Raw genomic sequence first — 21,751 nt, forward strand, 5'->3', positions numbered from 1 at the left:
AGTCTAATTTTAAAACTGTCTGTGTTCCTGTGGAAAAGCACTTAGTGGAAGTGAAGCCCGGGACGCCGTGATGTCAGGACTTTAAGAGCATTTGTGTAACGTCGTAAAGCTTTAAACTGCCTTGCAGTGGCATGATGCTGATGCGTCTGATGCGTTCAGGAAAATTAGCACGATTCAATATGGGAATCAACAGGAAATTATGAGCCTCAGAGCCACATTAGAATTAAATTAAAAGTCAGCGTAGCAGACAAGAGTGTGTGTTTGTATATGAGTGTGTGTTATAAGTGAATAGTCCACCCAAAAATTAAAATTTGCTGAAAATATGATGAAAAATGTACTCATCCTCAGGCCATGCAAGATTTCTTCATCAGAACAGATTCTGAGAAATTTAGTATCACCTGCTCACAGAATGGATCCTCTGCAGTGAATGGGTGCCGTCAGAATGAGAGTCCAATCAGCTGATAAAAACATCATCCACAAGTAAACCCATCAATCCAGTCCATCAGTTAACATCTTGAGAAGTGAAAAGCAAATAAACAAATCCATGATATTGCTTTCAACAGTCGTTCCTGAATCAGGAGAGAAATATGCACAGATTAAGCACTGTTTACAAGCCAAAACAGTTCTAAACAAATACGTTAGTGGATTTTGACATGAGAGGACAATAGGAGATGGACTTTTTCACTGGAGGAAGCGTTATTATGGATTATGGACTCGAATTTTAGCCAGAAGCAATGGTTTGAAATTGACTTTACAAGATGTTAACTGATGGACTGGAGTTGTGTGAATTACTTATGGATGATGTTTTTATCAGCTGTTTGGACTCTCTGACGGCACCCATTCACTGCAGAGGATCCATTCGGTGAGCAAGTGATTTAATGCTACGTTTCTCCAAATTTGTTCTTTTGAAGAAACTCATGATCTTGGATGGCCTGGGGGTGAATCCATTTACAGCAAATTTTCACTTTTCAGTGAACTATTCCTTTAAGGCATCAACACATGGTTCTTTTTGGGTTGTGTGTGTGCATATGGCCTAGAGAAATCAAACTCATAGATCATGTCCATGTTTTCTCTCCCCTGTAGTCTAAGGGTCCAAGGGTCTCCCACACAGGGGGAACAACACACACACAAGCACATAACATGCACACACCACACTTACACAAACACACACATGCTCAAATGGCAAGAAGAGAGGGAGATGATATGTAGGCCAGTGTGTGTTTGTGTGTGTGTGTTCCTATTAATGTGTGCTGGATGAATGTCCTTCTGCACACACACGCACAGGGATTATACGGTCAGTGTGTGTGTTCAGACGGGGATTACGAGGTCAGAGCGGCGAGTCTGATCCTCTGGCTGCTGGTTGGTCAGTTGGGCAAACAGCCACAAGAAGTAGAACAAATCAGTACACACAAACACTACAGGAAGTGACATCACAGCAAGACACAGTCAGTGAATGATGAATTCACTTTCATTCAGAAAAATGATCATGATTCAGAGAAACATTCATTTTAGGTGAATGAGTAATATGAAACAGAATTGGTCCAAAAATCTGTATTTTTCAAAAAAAAAATTTTATAATATTCAAGGTATACTTTTCTAGTACTCATGCAGTTAATTCTCATATTGTATTTTCAGGAAGTTTTGGAATATTTGTCCTCTCCCCAAATTTGTCACTACTGAAACACAGTGATAATAATTTAATAAGAAGTGTTATATTGACCTATTAAGATTTTGCTTACATCCACATTTTAATTATATATATTATATATACATATAATTATATATATTATATATATTATATATATATCCACATTATATATATGTTGTTTTTTTTTGCTACTTTTTTTCAGAGGTAAATCAATAACAATTACATTTTTAACAATATTTAAAGTGTAATTTATGAGATTTGTTGTATTTTGAATAGAGTTTTTCTTTGTAAAAATTTAAATGCTCTTTATATTTGTTATATAGTACAGTCATCTGTGAGTATTTAAATGTTCTCAGGGATTTTTTCATTGATTGAAAAATTATACTTTTACATGCACACAAGAAACTTTTTTGACTCGAGAAGCTATTTACATGTGCATAGGAATTTTTTTGAATGCACATGCATGTTTTATGTTCCTTTGTGCATCACTATGAATAAAATAAGAGCATGGATGCACATGAATTAACAAAGATCTACTTGCTCAAAATGTGTCTTTTTTATCGTATAACCTTTAATATCAGGCATAATGTCCAATTTAACACATCCTTTGTGGCGGCGCAGAAACCATGACACAAAATGGGCTGATGACATAAAATTTTTATAGACCCAAGTTCAAGGGTCTATAAAAAAAACACTAGTACTGTAAAAAGTGTTTAAAATGTGGCTTCATTAGGACAAAATGTAGTATTTCGAGGCCTTAGGTTTCTTTAATGGATACTTTGTGGAGGCCAAGAAACCTGGGACTATAGGTGGCTCAGTGTACATTCTCCTATATGCTAAGTTTAACGGTTTCTTGTGCTATTTTTGCGATAAATGGGAGTTTTTGTGCAATTGACCCCAAGTCATAAACCTTGAATTTCCACAAACATCCCCGTTATCTATTTCTTAGACCAAACAATTCATGAAACCCCACAATCATGGAACTGAACAATAATGAAAATGCATAAGCAAGAAAAATAATAAGAAATATAAAAACATATAAATGAGTAATATATATGAATAATACATATGAATAAATGAATAAATGATAAATACTTAAATAATCAAATAAATAATTAAATATGAATTATGTGAATGACTAATGACTGTAAAATGATTATAGATAATTATGTAAATAAATGATTATAAATAAAATGGAAAACAAACATAAAATTAAAAACACAACACAATAATTTGCATGTAAGGATCTTAGGATCCTTCAACGTGTTTCCATTAGGCGTATTTTCAATTTGCAGTTTGAAGTGTAATGGAAATGCAACTGCTGATGACATGTTTCAGTCATGACTGTTTCAATAGTGACAATTTTATAGGATAACACCCAAAAAAACAGATGTCAAAAAAAAACGAAAAAAAAAAACAAAAAACGAAGCGCCACCAAATGTTTCGGTAGTGACTGTTTCAGTAGTGACAATTTTAGACACTTTTGAAGCTAGCTCAAAGATGCTAATCAGCACATGATTAGCTAGTACTGTTCTAAACAGTGGTACACACATAAGAACGTAATATTATGGAATAAATCGGTAGTGATGTTCCACACACATTTACCTCAAAATGATAAGGGGACACATAGTGTGAGTAGATAGGGGACACAGGAAGATTTCCTTTTTTATAAATGTATGGATGTAGTTAAAATTAATCCCAGCCAATTGACTAAAACACACTGTTTCAATAGTGACATGAAAAATGCTGGACACTTTTTTTTACATAAAGTTTTATAATTAACAAAGAAAATGCAAAATAAATATATTTTTTTAACTTCACTTTTTTACAAAATCAAAAAGGTATTTTTAAAAACAACAATGGAATAAAATGCAAAAATTATTTAAATATCATTTTCATAAGTTGACAGCCACCTCCCAATTGAAAATACCCAATAAATGATGATTTTATATATATTACACTTACTAATATTTTAAACGTTATTGTGGGATTCAATAGATTTGAATGCTTTTTAAATGTGTTTTTTTTTGGTTGTGGGACAGCACTAATTCTGTAGAATGGCCCATATATACAAAACACACATACACAAGATCTTTCCTCTTGACAATCGTACACATGCAGTGAGATTTTATCTCTTTATATGTTCTCCTATGAGCACAATAGGATCAGAAGAATAATCCGCATTTGACTTTAAATGGAGCACAGCATAAAATTAGACTCTCTGTCTTTGGACGTTTGCTGCTGTAGTTTCAGCTTCAGGGGTTGTTTTCAAATGCTTATTGTTCATCTTTAATCCCAACAGTGACTGACACATCAGATGAAGATTTCACTACAGATATAACAGAATCACCAACTTTGAACACAGGTGGGACAGTGTGACCCTTAAAGGCTCCCGTAGTTGTAGCGATAAGCAGTAACCTGGAATATAACGTGTAGAGTAATTTACTAGGCCATGTAAGGTACTATGCAAATTGCTGCCTTAGTGTACTAGCAGAGCTTAATGATGATGTAATATGCCTTAATCCAACAGAGTGCCATCTGCAACTACACGAGCGCACGCGCGCAAACACGCATGCATACTGACAATCTGCATTAAATCGCGGCTTCATAATCTAACAGCATCTCACTTAAGACCTCTGATATTACATATGTGCTCCGGTTAGATAAACTGATGACGCATTGGAGATGACTGAAATGACTGGCATCCTTTCTGCAATATGCACAAGCAATATCAACCAAATGTTTTTCTCGTCCTAGACTTAATAAAATGAAATGATAAAATATATATATAAATCACTGTATTTATGACAGTTAAACAGCATGCATTAATTTAATGGTTGTGCATCATTCAGAACTGATTAAAAAAATTATAATTCCAATTCCATTTTTGAATTTGAATTGAAGTGCAATTCAAATTTTCAAAAACAAACTTAGAATGTTTAAAAGTTTGAAAAATGTTCTAAAATCCTTTAAGCTTGAAGGCAGATAGATATTCAAATTTACACTCATGAATTGGAAAGGAGCCGATTATTCTGAATTTTGCACAAACCTGCACTGTAAGCAGTATGCTAGTAGCCCATTCTGAATATTTTAATACACAGATTGAACATGAAATGAATTCATAACTGCCTCCGCAGTGCAGAACGGGATTCCGGTTGACACTAGCGCCCCCCATGTGCTTAGAAATCCAAACTACAAGATTTAAAATGCAGTGCGGTTTTGTTAAGCTCAGCACTTTGTGTGTGTGTATTCCATGCTGACTCTGGTTTCTCTAACCCGTTTCTATTACACTCACCCCGCAAATCCCATTAGACACCCCATATGCACACCACGTCCCACCAGCTGAGATAGAGCCTGTGGCACTTTATACCACCATGGAAGCTTTATACCACCCGCCCCCTGCCACACCCCCTTATCGCATTCACAGCGAGGACACGCCCCACAAAGCCACACCCCTGGAGGAGGGGTATATGGAAAGCATAGGTAAGTTCCGGGCACTAGTTTGTGTGTGCTAGTGTTGTTAGTATGCTATAGAAGCATCTTTCAGACACTTGTTTTGGCAGTCAAAGCACTGTAGCCAAGCCAAGAGCTCAGCGACTCTGCCAGTAAGTCATCTACTCGAACGTACCCCTAGAGGATTGTGGGTAACGGCTCCAAAGCAGTGTGCGCAGTGGGAAATCAATGCTCAATTAGACAGTGTTTTCCCCTGTCAAAATATAGAGTGACTTTGCATCTTTCAGTGCAAAGCGGATTAGGGCGGCCTGCGAATATATATAAAACAAAGAACCACCACACACACGCGCACACACAGGCTCATTGATCGAAGCGCGCATATGCACCCGAGGAATGAATACTGCATGACGTTTAACGAGTGAATGAGAACTCCAGCTCGAGCTCAGATCAGAAACCGTCAAGCTGGCATGAAAAAAACGGAGGGGGGAATAAAGCACTCAGCTGAGACGCAAGACAGAGCAGCTCCTCAGATGGATTTAATAAAGGTGGAGATCTTTTAGATTCCCAACAGGGTACTGCGTACGTGTGTTGATAAAATTACGGCATGGTTGTTGTTTATACGCAGGAGTGTCTATGTAGCTCAAACAACACCAATCTGTCGTTTGAGATTAATTGCTGTTTGGTTTGTCTGTTTAACATCATATGCCACTTTTCATGTGTTTAGGTACTACATGCACAGTTGAAACCGCATAGCAGATCACTCAGAAGGGCAGTCGCTTTAGATTGAAACTAGATTCAAATTAAGAATCACATCAATAAAGCACTGACATAAATGAAACCAATAGTTGCACTTTAGCTACTTCCATTACACAGCTGATTCAACGAAATGCAAAGAAAACTAATTTCCCATAAATCTTATTTTCTAAACCTGGTCTGGCTGGTGATTGAAGGTGCTGCAGAAAGCAGAATTATTTAAGGAACTAGTAAAGATAACTGTTAACAAAGTAGACACGAGAAGAAGGTAATACGTCATTTAGATTTTTCATTGAGATGTGACTTCTTTTTGGTTCTTGTTGGTGTTGTTATTCTGACATAGCAAGATTTTTAAAGCCCTAAGTGACATTTCCTTCTTTTTGATAAACTACAGTCCCTCACAGATATAATCACCACCCCAAGCACCCAGGACAAAACATGATTCCTGTTGAAAAAGAGAGGACACACCATGGAGAAATTAAGAAACATCATGTTGAAGGTATTGTTAGGCCATTAAGAGTTTGGCAGACTTTTAGTATTGTGGTAGATGTGGTTTTGGTGACCTTTTCCTAACCTGTGGTTAACTATGAAAAGTGTAATTGAAACCACAGAGGACTTTGTGGTCGCTATAGATTGGGAGTATTGTGATTGAGTATTGCGTAAAACTCTTTTGATGATTGTACGGTTCATTATTTCTGGCTAGTCTGCTTGGTGTTCAATAGCTGTTTATAAAGCACAACATGTATGTGCTTGTGTGTACATACCAACTTTTTGATTATCTGAATAATTGTACCCAAGCATTCCATACACCACCCCCAGTAGAGGATTCTGGGAAGGGTGAGGAGATTTCTGGGAGGAAAGAGAAGTTTTCTGGGAAGAATGAAGTAACTAAAGAAGAGTCTATTGGGCCAGTGCCAAAATCAGCGGAGTCAACTCCAGAGTCCGTCAAGCCAAAATCAGAATTTCATGAGTCAATGCATACATATCGTGTTCACAAATCAATACCAGAATCGCATGAACCCATACAGAAATCTCATGAGCCAGTAGTAAAACTTTATGAGCCAATTCATAAACATCATGAGCTACTACCAGAATCTCATGAGCCAATGCATAAACCACTAGAGACTATAGTGAAACCTCATGAGTCAATCCATAAACCTCATGAGCCAATAGTAATTCCACATGAGCCAATAGTGAAACTTCATGAGCCAGTGCATAACACTCATGAGCCAGTAATACATCATCATGAGGCAGTGCATAAACATCATGATCCAATAGTGAAAACTCATGATCTAATAGTGAATCCTCACAAGCCAATAGTGAATCCTCATAAACAAGTAGTGAATCCTCATGGGCCAGTAGTACATCATCATGAGACAATGCATAAACCTCATGATCCATTAGTGAATCCTCATGAGCCAATTGCAAATTCTCATGGGCAAGTAGATCATCATGAGGCAATGCATAAACCTCATGATGCATTAGTGAAAACTCATGATCCAACAATGAATCCTCATAAGCCAATTGTGAACCCTCATGGGCCAGTAGTACATCATGAGGCAATGCATAATCCTCATGATCCAGTAGTGAAAACTCATGATCTAATAGTGAATCCTCACAAGCCAATAGTGATTCCTCATGAGCCAGTAGTGAATCCTCATGGGCCAGTAGTACATCATCATGAGGCAAAGCATAATCCTCATGATCAAGTAGTGAAAACTCATGATCCAATAGTGAATCCTCATGGGCCAGTAGTACATCATCATGAGAGAATGTATAAACCTCATGATCCATTAGTGAAAACTCATGATCCAACAATGAATCCTCATAAGCCAATTGTGAACCCTCATGGGCCAGTAGTACATCATGAGGTAATGCATAAATCTCATGATCCAGTAGTGAAAACTCATGATCTAACAGTGGATCCTCATGAGCCAATAGTGAAACCTCATGAGTCAGTTGTGAAGCCCCATGACCCAATAGTACATCACCACGAGGCAATGCATAAACCTCATGATCCAGTAGTGAAAACTCATGATCCAGTAGTGAATCTTCATGAGCCAATTGTAAATCCTCGTGGGCCAGTACTAGATCATCATGAGGCATTGCATAAACCTCATGATCCAGTAGTGAAAACTCATGATCTAATAGTGAATTCTCACAAGCCGATAGTGAATCCTCATGAGCAAGTAGTGAATTCTCATGGGCCAGTAGTACATCATCATGAGACAATGCATAATCCTCATGGGCCAGTAGTGAAAACTCATGATCCAATAGTGAATCCTCATGAGTCAGTTATGAAACCCCATGACCCGATAGTACATCACCACGAGGCAATGCATAAAACTCATGATGCAGTAGAAAACCTCAAGAGCCGATGCATAAACCTCATGAGCCAGTAGTACATCATCATGAGGCAATGCATAAACCTCATGATGCAGTAGTAAAACCTCAAGAGCCGATGCATAAACCTCATGAGGCAGTAGTACATCATCATGAGGCAATGCATAAACCTCATGAGCCGATAGTAGATCATCATGAGGCAATGCATAAACCTCATGAGCCAGTAGTGAAATCTAATGAGCTAATGCATAAACCTCATGAGCCAACAGAACATCATCATGAGGCAATGCATAAACCTCACGAGCCAATAGTACATCATCATGAGACAATGCATAATCCTCATGAGGCAGCAGTGAAACCTCATGAACCAATGCATAAACCTCACGAGCCAATAGTGCATCACCATGAGGCAATGCATAAACCTCACGAGCCAATAGTACATCATCACGAGACAATGCATAAACCTCATGAGGCAGCAGTGAAACCTCATGAACCAATGCATAAACCTCACGAGCCAATAGTGCATCACCATGAGACAATGCATAAACCCTCACCAATACAAAAACCTCACGAGCCAATAGTACATCATCATGAGACAATGCATAAACCTCATGAAGCAGCAGTGAAACCTCATGAACCAATGCATAAACCTCACGAGCCAATAGTGCATCACCATGAGGCAATGCATAAACCTCATGAGGCAGTAGTGAACCCTCATGAACCAATACAAAAACCTCATGAGCCAACAGTACATCATAATGAGGCAATACATAAACCTCATGAACAAGCAGTACATCATCATGAGGCAATGCATAAACCTCATGAGCCGACAGTACGTCATCATGAGGTAATGCATAACCCTCATGAGCCAGTAATGCAACCTCATGAGCAAATAGTACATCATGCTGAGGCAATGCATAAACCTCATGAGGCAGTAGTACATCATGAGGCAATGCATAAACCTCATGAACCAACAGTACGTCATCATGATGCAATTCATAAACCTCATGAGCCAGTAGTACATCATCATGAGGCAATGCATAAACCTCATGAACCAGCTGTACATCATCATGAGGCAATGCATAAACCTCATGAACCAACAGTACGTCATCATGATGCAATGCATAAACCTCATGAGACAGTAGTACATCATCATGAGGCAATGCATAAACCTCATGAACCAGCTGTACATCATCATGATGCAATGCATAACCCTCATGAGGCAGTAGTACATCATCATGAGGCAATGCATAAACCTCATGAACCAGCTGTACATCATCATGATGCAATCCATAACCCTCATGACCCAATAGTGAAACCTCATGGATCCATATTAGAATCTCATGAACACATACCAACACAGCCAAAAAGGGAGTCTCATGAACCAGCACCAGACACAATGCATGGATCTGTGCTGCCAAACATAGTGACAGTCTCATCAATACACATGCCACATGAATCCATACAAAAGCATCACATCTCAGGACCAAAACATGCGCATCCAAAGTCAGAAGAGGAGGAAGGGTCTCATAAACACACAGCTATTGAAGGTATGGCTTAGCTGATAGTTTCAAACAGCCTGTAGTACCGAATGTATGTAGTACTACTACAAACCTGTGGATTGCTCAGTTACTCTTTGCTCGTCTAGATCCACACAAACACTCAAACGAGCACGGTCAAGGAGAAGTTGACGTAAAGCCCATCCATAAATGGGAGAGAGAAGATGAAGAGAATAAAAAAGGTATCCATGGTGTGAGTTAGACTATAAGCACATTGTGGCTGGTCTATCACTGCGTATGCATAGAAGTCATTAGAATCCACATAACAAGAAGCTGCATTAGCTTTTGTAGTCTTCTACTTTAGGTTGTATATATTATAGTATACATGCTTGGTAGTGAGTTTTTGTATTTGCTAAATGTCTCAAACAATGATTCTGTTCCCCTCCCTTAAACATGTGGACGGATAGCTGGAGATTCGCTTGCCGTAGACTCGATTTGCTTTGCTTGTCGTAGTAGGTTTCTAGATGAACATACTGTATAAAATAAGACTTTTCATTCTTTGAAGCTCTTCTGAAGTTCTTACTATCTGGAGGGCAACAGACTGTACAGCTAAAAGGCATCATATATGACGACTTCAGAGGTGAGAAAGAAATGAAAATGAGATGAGAAAAGATCATCAGGAATGAAAACAAGGCTGTGAGGGATAGAAGTACAGTGTGTTCAATTGATTGTACTGTTGTTTAACAACATACCCATTGTCAGCTGACCAAACATTTTTCAAAAGACTTTCAGTAGTCGAAACTCCACAAAAAAGCTTTGAAAGGTCTGAGTTGTGAAAATTACTTGTGATCTAGGACCTTCATACAGTGCATGCACTCAAAGCCTTGTTTTCAGTATGCCGTCTAACCCGACTAGGGTCTATAATTGGGCTTTAGTTCAATAGAGGTGCAAGTAACAGTGAAGAGTTCTAGAACACGTTACAGTGGAGATGTGAATGAATGGCTAGCACTTTGTTTAGAAAGTTCTAGAACACGTGATGTTGAGAGTTCAAGAAGCGAAGACTCGCTGAGTTTGATGTCCCTCCCTGTCACCAGCGTTCTAACTCTCATTAATCCCTTCATCCCTGCTTCTCTCAATTATGTGTGATGTATAAGGTAAGTGTGTTGTGATCAGCTTGTGTGTGTGTAACTCTCATTTATATTTCATTGATTTGCCTGTTCCTATGTGCTGAGACAGGCTCTGTACTGAGTTCTCGCTCTCTAGCTTTTAAAGTGCACATAAATATTTTAAAGACACGTCTAAACTGATAAAAATTCAGAAACAGCTACGAGTTTATAAAACTGATTAAATGGTCTGGTTAATATGCATTTAAACATGCATTTGTGTAAGTTTACTTGTATACAGTGTGCGTACAGATTCTGTACAATCAAATTCTAGGACTTTTTTTTTGATTTTCAAGAACTTCAATCACAGATTGCATTTTAAAAAATATTCATAAGATGAAGCACATGCAAAATATGCAATGCTGTCAACTTAAAAAGAGAAAGAGAAATAAAGCACCTAACATTTAACAGCGTCTCTAATAAATTCGATGTCCTTGAAAATCATAAGCGATGTCAGGCTTTGGAAACGATAGTTTTCTCCTTAAATATGAAGAGATCAAACAACAGATTAATCGATTCAACCAAATTCCACAAAAGCTTATGTGTGTAATTATATGAATGTACAACCACGGTTAATTTTTAATAAAATTTGTATTTGTGTATACTTATTTTCTTTTTCCTATTTTTTTTACTGTACTGCTTTAATGGTTTGATGTTTTCTACTGTTTAACAAAAATAAAAAATAAGTCAGAAAAATAATTGCAAACCTGAAAGAACTGAAAGAAATGATTCGTGAACCTGCACCGAAGTCCCGTTCTGAATCAAATGATTTCCAATCCGCACTCCGAAATTCCGATCTGAAGCAAAAGATTGGTGAACCTCCTCCGAAATTCAGATCTAAATCAAATGATTCATGATCCGAGTTACGAAGTCCCGAACTGAATAATGATTCCGAAATTATTCACAAACCAATCTAGACCAAAGACCTAAACCGAATCTAAAAAAAATTATTCATGAAACGCTGTCCGAAGTCCCGAACTGAATCAAATGATTCATGAAACCACTCTGAATACTGGATCTAAGTCAAATAATTTGCAATATGCGATTTGAAGTCTCGATCTGAATCAAACGATTCGCCACACGTGATCTGATTGGAGCACTTCGAAACAGTTAGAGCAGTTTCACCCATCGTTGCATGCTTTTTAAAATAGTTACAAGCTTTGTTGAAATTCAAAAATAAACGGCTCTTTTTATTTGATCTGTTTTTTTTTTTTTTTTGGCTAGTGAATCGCTTGAAATGAATAAACAAAGTCACGAGTTTAAATCAGTTGGAGTGGTGCCAGTATAAATGACTCACTCAATTGAATCAGTTTGTCTGTTCCTCTTTTCTTGTTTATCTTTCATATGTTTTTACATAAAATATAAAAAAATATAAAAAATTAAACACTTATTTCACTTGAACAATTAAAGCACTTTTCAAGTACCTCTGCAGGAATACTGCTATTTTCAAGGGTTTTCCAGGCCTTAAATTTCTAAGAGTAAAATTCAAGCACTTTAAGCACCTTGTACCAACCCTGTGTATATTAAATACCATTAGATTACGGATGTGCCTTTATTAGTACTGACACATACTGCAATTGCAACATCAGGAACATTAGATTTAGCTATATTATCTTAACTATGTTTAAAATGGTTAACTGTGTGTAAAAACATTTATTTGAAATGGACATCTTTTGTAACTTTATGAACGTCTTTACTTTATTTTTATCAATCAGATGCATCCTTGCCCAACAAAAGTAGTAATTTCTTTCAAAAATGCTTACTATGTACACTTTCTAGAACCTTGTGGAGGTCAAAGTGCCATATAACGCTTGGCAGGCACTGGCTCAGATTCTCCAAAAGGGGCGATACTCAATGTGGTACTAGACACTGATTCACTGTGAGTGACAGAAGGAAACAGACTTGAGAGAAAGATACAGGACAGGTGTGAATGGGAACTGGGAGAAACCCAGCAGTTTGACAAAAAAGATCTGCTTCTGAAGACAGAGAAACAGCTGTTTTAGAAAAAAAAATATGTCATCAGATTTCCCAGCAGCCCTAAAGCACACATACACACACTTACAAACGGCACATACACACACGTGCACGAGGTGTGGGAAAGACTCCCGTAAGAGTGCGAGATATCGCTCTGTCAGCAACACACATACACACCCACCCACACATCTTCATTTCAGCCGTCAATACTTTGGGCGCAGCAGGAAAGACACAAAGTGAAGCAAAAAAACGAGTCAATAGCTCTTCATTGATTCGGCATTGAGATTGATGTAGTCTGAATGTCATACTACAAAACTTCCTAGTCCACCCACAGCATTTAAACCAAACTGCAAAAAATGGAATTTTTTAAATCAGTCATGGCGTTACCTCATTAACATATTCCTGCCCAAATTTACTTATCAACCTATTCCATTTTTGCATCTCATTCCATCTCATTATCTTAAAAACCATGAACTCCTATTATTACTCTTCTCTCACTTTTAACCCTTTTTACTTTAAAATAGTGTTTAAGATGATGTTTCTCTCTCATTCTCAGATTGTGAATGTAACGGACACTCGAATCGCTGCAGTTACATCGACTTCCTGAACATAGTCACGTGCGTGAGCTGCAAACACAACACGCGTGGTCAGAACTGCGAACACTGTCGCATGGGCTACTACAAAAACACCTCTGCAGAGCCAGATGACGAGAATGTGTGTATCGGTGAGTAACAGTGTGTTTTATATCTGAAATGTGCACAAATGTTGTGCAAAATAAATTCAATCACTGGCGAACAGTATGAATAGCATTAGCAAGGTCATGGGTTCTAACTCGTCAGTTTAACTTGAAGAAATTATGACAGATATATAGCACTACTTCGCAAAGTAATGATAACAGTATATTTTTGTTTTAATTTAAACAGTAAAACTCTTTTGTGTAGGTTTGTTTTTCAAAAATAAAAAGAATTGTTATTTTCATTTGATTACATTTTAAAAAAGTAAATTGTTTTTAAAAAATTAAATTACATTTTAAGCCTTGATATGATTAGGAAACATTTAAACAAAATTAAAAAAAAAAAAAAAAATACAGGCCTCCATTATTGTAAAAATAATTTAAAAAACTGTTAAAGTTTTATGAACTCAATTGATTAGGCATGATTTTAAATTTAGATTTTGATTAAACCATTAAAACAAAAATCATTATGAAAAACACTGATTTTAGGAAAATAAAAAAGGCCCAAAAATTTTTGTTTTGTTAAAATTTTATATGTAAACACTGTTTTATATATGAACTTGCATATAAGTTTCATGCTTTTAATCGATTATACATGCCTTTTGATTTTTAATGCCTTTTGAAGCCTTTTGAAAATTTAATGTAACCATTAAAACGGAATCCTAAAAAATGAAAGCAGATAAAATGCAATTTGTGAAAAAATAAAACTGATTATCACAGGGCCCTACTATAAGCTGTTTTATATGGCCTTAATATAACTGCAATGTTGCACTTATTCACTGAGAATTACTGCGGAGTGAGCCATATTTGATGAAATTACAATATTTACAATTACAATACACAAAATGACAATATTTAATGCATCTACTAAGGCTGTAAAACTGACCAGGGCAGTGTTATACAATGCACAGTCTTTGCTGGTTGATTCATTTTGTCAGTTTTAGACACTAAAAGCAATTCAGCAAAAAAAAATGACTCTTTATGAGCGTTAATCTTTAAAGAGCGCCTGTCCCGCCATTCAGCTAAAAGAGACAGGAAATCCTCTAATTAAAACAAAATGAGACATAGTTGGAGAAAAATACTAAGGAGAAAGTTATACACAGACAACTGAATAAAGGAAAAAAGAAAGAAAAAGTGCAAGATGAAACAAAACTGCACTGGACGCCACGGTCAGCAAAGTTAAACTGCAACATTATCATCCTGGGAGCGTCATATTAGAGATTCCCAGCGGTCCTCAAATAAACTTCCAGAAATAAACCCGGATGTGACAGCTCTTAAATCAGCGGCTGGGCTTCCAGCGCGACGCTGAGAGTACCAGGATGGAGAAGGGAGTCCATCTGCCGCATGAGGAGGCAGGGCGTGGGGTAAATGAAAGCGTGCTGTGAAGTCAGCACAAATGAACTCGCCCTCATCGTGTGTGTGCCAGGTTCCAACATGGCACAGGGTCAACACCAAGATCTCCACGAGGAGAACATTTACCGCATCCTGAGCTCACAATAGCACTGAGTTTACAGTGTCTATTTTCAGGAGTTCTCACTGAAGTGCGGTAATTCATTCTAATGCAGTTGGCTGCAGCCCAATGCAAAATACTGAAAATAATATTTCTAAAAATAATATTTCTAAAAATAATAAAACATCAAAATAATTAATTTACAGCTACCTTACATGATGAAAGTGATGCAATGCATTAGATTGTTGAAGGAGAAAAGTGTTTGTGAAGTCAGCATCGCCCTTGGGTCCCTCAACAGAAACTTATTGCAGAAAATAAGCTCTGCGACATAAAAACATCATTAAAATGTATTAGGTAAATTTAAGTTGTTATTAGGAACTTTATAAGATTAAATAAAGAAAATTTAAGGAATACATTAAAGGGAACTTTTTTTTGCAGCATATACAAAACTTAATTTTTTAAGACATTTTTAAGGCATTAGTTTGTGGAAGGGCACATTATGACCTTTGTAAATCCTTTTTTAAGATAAAACCCTGTCTTCACAAATTAAGACAACTTTTATGAAATTTGAAACCTAAATACAAATGGCAAAAGTAATAAACTAAACATAGGCAATCTTGAGTTTGTGTTGACCACAGAGCTTATTTCTACCATTTAACTAAAACTTGCAAAAACACTTGTTTCTGGGTTTCGGCCTACAATACGTCATCCCTTCAGCACTCTGTACCCAGTTATTTTGAGATAACTAAAGAGAATGATGGGAAATCATCAAAGAAAAATGTTCACCATCATTACTTCAGTCTTCAGTGTCACATGATGCTTCAGAAATCTTTCTAATATGCTTTTCTAATAAAAACATTTTCTATTATTATTATTATTATTATTATTATTTTTAATATTATCAAAACAGTTGTGTACATTTTTTAGGATTCTTTGATGAATAGAAAGATCCAAAGGCCAGTATTTAACTGAAGTAAAAAAGCTTTGTAACATTATACACTATACCATTCAAAAGCTTGGAGTCAGTTTTTTGGGGGGCAAGAAATTATAGAAATTACTACTTTTATTTAGCAAGGATGCTTTAAATTGTCCAGAAGTAAAGATAAAGACATTTATAATGTTACAAAAGATGTCTATTTTGTATAAATGCTGTTCTTCTGAACTTTCTATTCATCAAAGAAACCCGAAAAAAAAATCTACTCAGCTGTTTTCAACATCATAATAATAATAAATGTTTTTCGAGCAGCAAATTAGAATTTTAGAATGATTTCTGAAGGATCATGTGACTGGATTAATGATTCAGCTTTCAAATCACAGGAATAAAATTACATTTTAAAATATATTCAAATAGAAAACAGTTATTTTAAATAGTAAAAAATATTTCACAATTTTACTGTTTTTGCTGTACTTTAGATCAAATAAATGCAGGCTTGGTGAGCAAAAGAGACTTCTGTTAACAACATTAAAAATCTTACTGTTCAAAAACTTTTGACTGGTAGTGTATATTGGCCGATATATATTTTTTTTTTTTAATTATCGGCATTGAAACTTTTATTTTGACAGTGCTGGAATGCCAGCACCTGAAAGCACCTATTCTCCATCTTCATTAGTTTATCGGCATATTGTTCATTTGCCATCCTGCTCTCTTAAGATATCGGCATTGGCTATCAAAAAATCCATATTGGTCGACCACTTCTCAATATAAACAAATTGCATTTTTATTCTTTCTAACCACAAAAAGAATCTACACAATGCAAACAAAGCTTAAGTATGCATTAAGATGACATTTTCATGAATAAATATAATGGACCTCAAGTGCATGCAAGAAAACTCCATGTCATGTGTGCATAGCAATATTAATGCATGCAGAATTGCCAACCGTAAAGTTCAAAATCAAACAACGAGCCTTTCTGGCACACATATTTTTTTAAAAGTTCAACTCTTCGCTCTCTAACTAATTTTCTCTCTTTGTTTTCAGAGTGCAACTGTAATACGATGGGCTCGTTGCACGACCGCTGTAATGGTACCGGCTTCTGTCAGTGTAAAGAGGGCACCACCGGAGTCAAATGTGATGAATGTCTGCCCGGTTACTACTGGAAACAGGGTTGTTTCCGTAAGTACCTCCCAGATTCATTAACCACTTACTAATCAGACTTCATTCAACTCTACAATCTAATTAACAAATCAATGTCAAAGTATGCAATCGCCTCTCCATTCTCCTCAGCCAATTTCAAGTTTAAATTAGATATTAATTGGCTCAGTCCTTTACAAGGCTTTTGTTTCCAAAAGCCATTTGAAATAAGTTACAGTATAAATAATATAATTACTAGCTTTAGCTTGCAGCTATAAGTTTTTACACAGTGGAATTAAAGCAGTGTTAATTATACTTCCGAATGGCTTTAAAGGTGTAGCTTACCCAAAAATTAAAATTTGCAAATATTCAGGCCATCAAAGATACAGATGAGTTTGTTTCTTCATGGGAATTTAGAGAAATTGAGCATTGCATCACTTGCTCACCAATGGATCCTATGGAGTGAATGGGTGCCGTCAGAATGAGAGTCCAAACAGCTGATAAAAACATCACAATATTTCACAAGTAATCCACTCCACTCCAATCCATCAGTTAACATCTTGCGAAGCCAAAAGCTGCATGTTTGTAAGAAACAAATCCATCATTAAGATGTTTTTTTTTTAACTGAAAACCACTGGTTCTAGCTAAAATAATGCTTTTTCTATTGAAAAAGTCACCTTGTCTGAATCAGGAGAGAAATATGCACAGATCAAGCACCATTTACAAGCCAAAACAAATTGCACAGCTTATGAATCAAACACAGGGGTGTGGTCTCATAATGAAGAGGGCGGGGTTTATTTGATTTGACAGCAGTCTGACCCCTTACCACAATGCATTAGATATTTACCGCACATCAGAACAGCATATTACCGGAGTCTAATGGGTTTGGCTATTTGCGTATTCAAATGACGTGCTGCTGTGCAGATTCTAAGCAGCCGCTGTTCATTGGAAACTGGTTTGTGGGGTAATGATCACATTTGTACCTGGATTCCCATGGTGATTTTAGAAGCCCTGTGCACAGCGTTTTCCCCGTGATCCATCTTTAAGATGAAACAGGCCCATGGCCAAAAACCGCTAGGTCTGTGAGCAGAGAGAAAACAGAGGAGAATCCATTAGGGACACACTTCCGGAGCTGGATTAGTCACTTTCTTCAAATAGATTTGTTTTGTTCTTGGGTTAAGTGGATCTGCATGCAGCGAGTATTTACTGGCTCTAGTAAATGCAGACGGTGAACTGTCTGGTTGATGGAGTAAGTTTTTACATAGTTTGGGCAAGACTGTTAGAACGTTTTGTATTGCAATCACGACCTTTTTAGTTTTGCAAAATAAAATTGACCAATTAACCCTTCACATACAGTCTTTTTATAGGTTATGTTCAGAATGACATACTTAAAGCTTAATTAAGTACATTTGAGGTCAAACGTTTACATCCCCCTTTCAGAATCTGCAAAATAATAATTTTACCAGAATAAAAGGGATTATACAAAATGCATGTTGTTGTTTATTTAGTACTGACCTGAATAAGATATTTTCCATTTAAGGTGTTTATATATAGTCCACAAGCGAAATAATAGTTGAATTTATTAAAATGACCCTGTTCAAAAGTTTACATCCCCTTGTTTTTTTTGTTTAGTGATAGTTGTTCATGAGTCTCTTGTTTGTCCTGGACAGTTAAACTGCCTGCTGTTCTTCAGAAAAATCCTTCAGGTCCCACAAATTCTTTGGTTTTCCAATTTTTGTGTATTTGAACCCTTTCCAACAATGACTGTATGATTTTGAGATCTATCTTTTCAAACTGAGGGACGCATATGCAATTATTACAGAGGGGTCAAACTCTCACTGATGCTCCAGAAGGAAAAACCATGCATTAAGAGCCAGGGGGTGAAAACTTTTGAACAGAATGGAGACGTGTACATTTTTCTTATTTAAATAAATATCATATTTTTTTTCCATTTAGTACTGCCTTTCAGAAGCTACAGAATATACTTACATGTTTCCCAGAAGACAAAATAAGTTACATTTAACCTGATCTTCAAATTCCAAAAGTTTTCACCCCCAAGCTCTTAATGCATGGTTTTTCCGTTGCATATGAGTCCCTCAGCTGTCCTCAGTGTGAAAATTTGGATCTCAAAATCTTACAGTTGGTAAGGGTTCAAATACACAAAAATGCTGGAAAACCAAAGAATTTGTGGGACCTGAAGGATTTTACTGAAGAACAGCAGCAGTTTAACTGTTTAGGACAAACAAGGGACTCATTAACAATTATCACTAAACAAAAAAAAAAAAAAAAAAAAAAAAAAAAAACAGCTGTGGATCATTCAGGTAAAAACATAAGATAAAAATTCAAGGGGATGTAAACTTTTGAACAGGGTCATTTTTTTTTATAAATTCAACTATCATTTTCTCATCTTTTATGTGAAAAATCTTATTGCGATCAGTGTGAAATAAACAAACATACATTTTGTATGATCCTTCTTATTTTAAATAATGAACATTTTGCAGTTTCTGAACAGGGGGTGTAAACATTTGACTTAAACTGTATCTGATATGATCATTTTATGAAAGTCGATGGGCGCTAAGTATTATTTTTGCACAAGTTGCTTATTGCAATTCTTTGACTGGTGGAGATTTAATTGCAGAATCATGGGTCATGTAGTTTTTCACTATAGGAATCCCGCCATTAAACAGTTATTTAAAAAATAAGTTGAAATAATGCAGCTAATGGCTTTGACAAAATCATATATCATTGATTAACAACTCTGAAGCTCACAGTAGTATGAAGAAAATTAACAGACGTTTTACTTCAGGAACCCGATTACTGCCCTCTATAAGCTACAATGTTGTTGTTGTCACAAACATGTTTAATTCAATACCATCTTCATTATTTTGTATTTTCAGCCTAATTCTATGTAAAATGAGACAAAAAAGATAAATACTGTGACTGATGTTACGTACCATTAAATTTGTCACTGAAAATTGAAGGTCAAGTTGAGCATGTTGCATTGTGGGATACAGTGCTCAGTGCAGTGTGATGTAGTGGTAGGTCATCCAGGTATTCTATGCACAGTGTACACTGCAGAAACAGAAAAAAGCATATGGTAGTATGGTATTCTGAACATAGTCATCCTCCTCTTTATCATTTTCTGGCCTTTCTCTCACACACACACTCATTGTTCACTGCTGAGACAGTTTGGGGTCAGGTGTGCAGCACCTGGTCTCATTAGTACCCAGACTCCTGCGACCCATTGTGGCTTTTTAATGACACCAGACGCCCATGTTAAATATGACACAGATACAAGCCACTAAGCAAATGATCACAGCTCTGTGTGCGTGTGTGAGAGAGAGAGGCAGTACACAACCAGCCAGAAGTTTGGAATAATTTAGAAGTTTTTGAAAGAAGTCTCTTTTGGTCATAAAGGTAAAAATATTATAGATAGAAATTGTTAAATATTTTTACAACTTATAAAAACTGTTTTCTGTTTAAATACATTTTAAAATGTAATTTATTTCTGTGAACAAAACTGAATTTTCAGCATCATTACTCCAGTCTTTAGTGTCACATGACAGTAGCCAATAATACACTCATACATATGGGTCAAAATAATAAATTTTTCTTTTATGCCAACAATAATTGGGATGTTAAGTAAAGATAATGTTCCATTAAGATATTTTGTACATTTACTACTGTAAATATATCAAAATGTAAATTTTGATTAGTAATATGCATGCTAAGAACTTAATTTTGACAATTTTAAAGTTTTCTCAATATTTAGATTTTTTTGCACCCTCAGATTCCAGATTTTCAAACAGTGGTATCTCGCCCATATTGTTCTGTCCTAACAAACCATACATCAATAGAAAGCTTATTTATTTAGCTTTCAGATGATATACAAATTTAAATAAGAAAAAATTGACCCTTATGACTTTTGGTCACTGGTCACATATGCTTATTTGCTGCTCAAGAAACATTTCTCATTATTATCACTGTTGAAAAAAAGTTGTGCTGCTTCATATTTTTGTGGAAACTTTGATAAATAGAAAGTATAAAAAGAACAACATTTATTTGAAATAGAAATCTTTTATAAGATTATAAATGTCTTTATTGTGACTTTTAATCAGTTTAATGCATTCTCTGAATTTTTTTCTTGAGCAGCAAATCAGCATATTAGGATGATTTCTGAATATCATGCAGTGCTTAAGTCTAACAATTATAAATTATGTTTTAAAAAATATACAAATAGAAAAAAGTTATTTTAAATTGTAATAATATTTCACAATATGCAACCCTGGACCACAAAACCAGTCATAAGGGTCCTTTTTTTTTTTAATTGAGATTTGTACATCATCAAGCTGAATAAACAAGCTTTCCATCGATGTGTGGTTTGTTAGGAAAGGACAATATTTGGCCGAGATCCAACTATTTGAAAATCTGAAATCTGGGGGTGCAAAAAAGAACTAAATATTAGGGAAAATTGCCTTTTGATATAAGTTTTGATATATTTACAGTACGACATTTTACAAAATATCTCAATAGATCATGATCTTTACTTAATATCCTAATAATTCTGACCCATACAATGTATTTTTGGCTATTGTTAAAAATATAGCCATGCTACTTAGGACTAGTTTTGTGGTCCAGGGTCACATATCCCTGTGTTTTTGATC

At 36.0% G+C, this 21,751-nt stretch overlaps 1 protein-coding gene and 1 long non-coding RNA gene across 4 annotated transcripts in view; one reads left to right on the top strand and one right to left on the bottom strand.

The window, feature by feature from the left end:
- The window catches only part of ntng2b (netrin g2b), a 70,363-nt gene that overhangs the window by 47,063 nt on the left and 1,549 nt on the right, over positions 1-21,751 (top strand). The window contains exons 1-5 of one of the 3 annotated variants that reach the window (XM_051093381.1): positions 8,767-9,747; positions 9,846-9,938; positions 10,262-10,336; positions 13,390-13,557; positions 16,995-17,129. In XM_051093381.1, coding sequence (XP_050949338.1) covers positions 8,796-9,747; positions 9,846-9,938; positions 10,262-10,336; positions 13,390-13,557; positions 16,995-17,129 — 1,423 coding nt within the window. In that variant the 5' untranslated portion in view covers positions 8,767-8,795. Of the gene's footprint in view, positions 1-3,950; positions 4,014-4,960; positions 5,132-6,248; positions 6,513-8,766; positions 9,748-9,845; positions 9,939-10,261; positions 10,337-13,389; positions 13,558-16,994; positions 17,130-21,751 lie in introns of those variants that run through there. The other 2 variants (XM_051093383.1, XM_051093382.1) reach the window with 2 other exon arrangements.
- Positions 414-21,370, bottom strand: LOC127152622 (uncharacterized). Its single transcript, XR_007825116.1, has 3 exons — positions 20,042-21,370; positions 18,071-18,167; positions 414-569 (listed from the first exon to the last, which is right to left on the bottom strand). It is a non-coding gene; the product is annotated as an uncharacterized LOC127152622 (long non-coding RNA).

This window comes from Labeo rohita, chromosome 21 (genome assembly GCF_022985175.1).
Source record: "Labeo rohita strain BAU-BD-2019 chromosome 21, IGBB_LRoh.1.0, whole genome shotgun sequence".
NCBI classification, from domain to species: domain Eukaryota; kingdom Metazoa; phylum Chordata; class Actinopteri; order Cypriniformes; family Cyprinidae; genus Labeo; species Labeo rohita.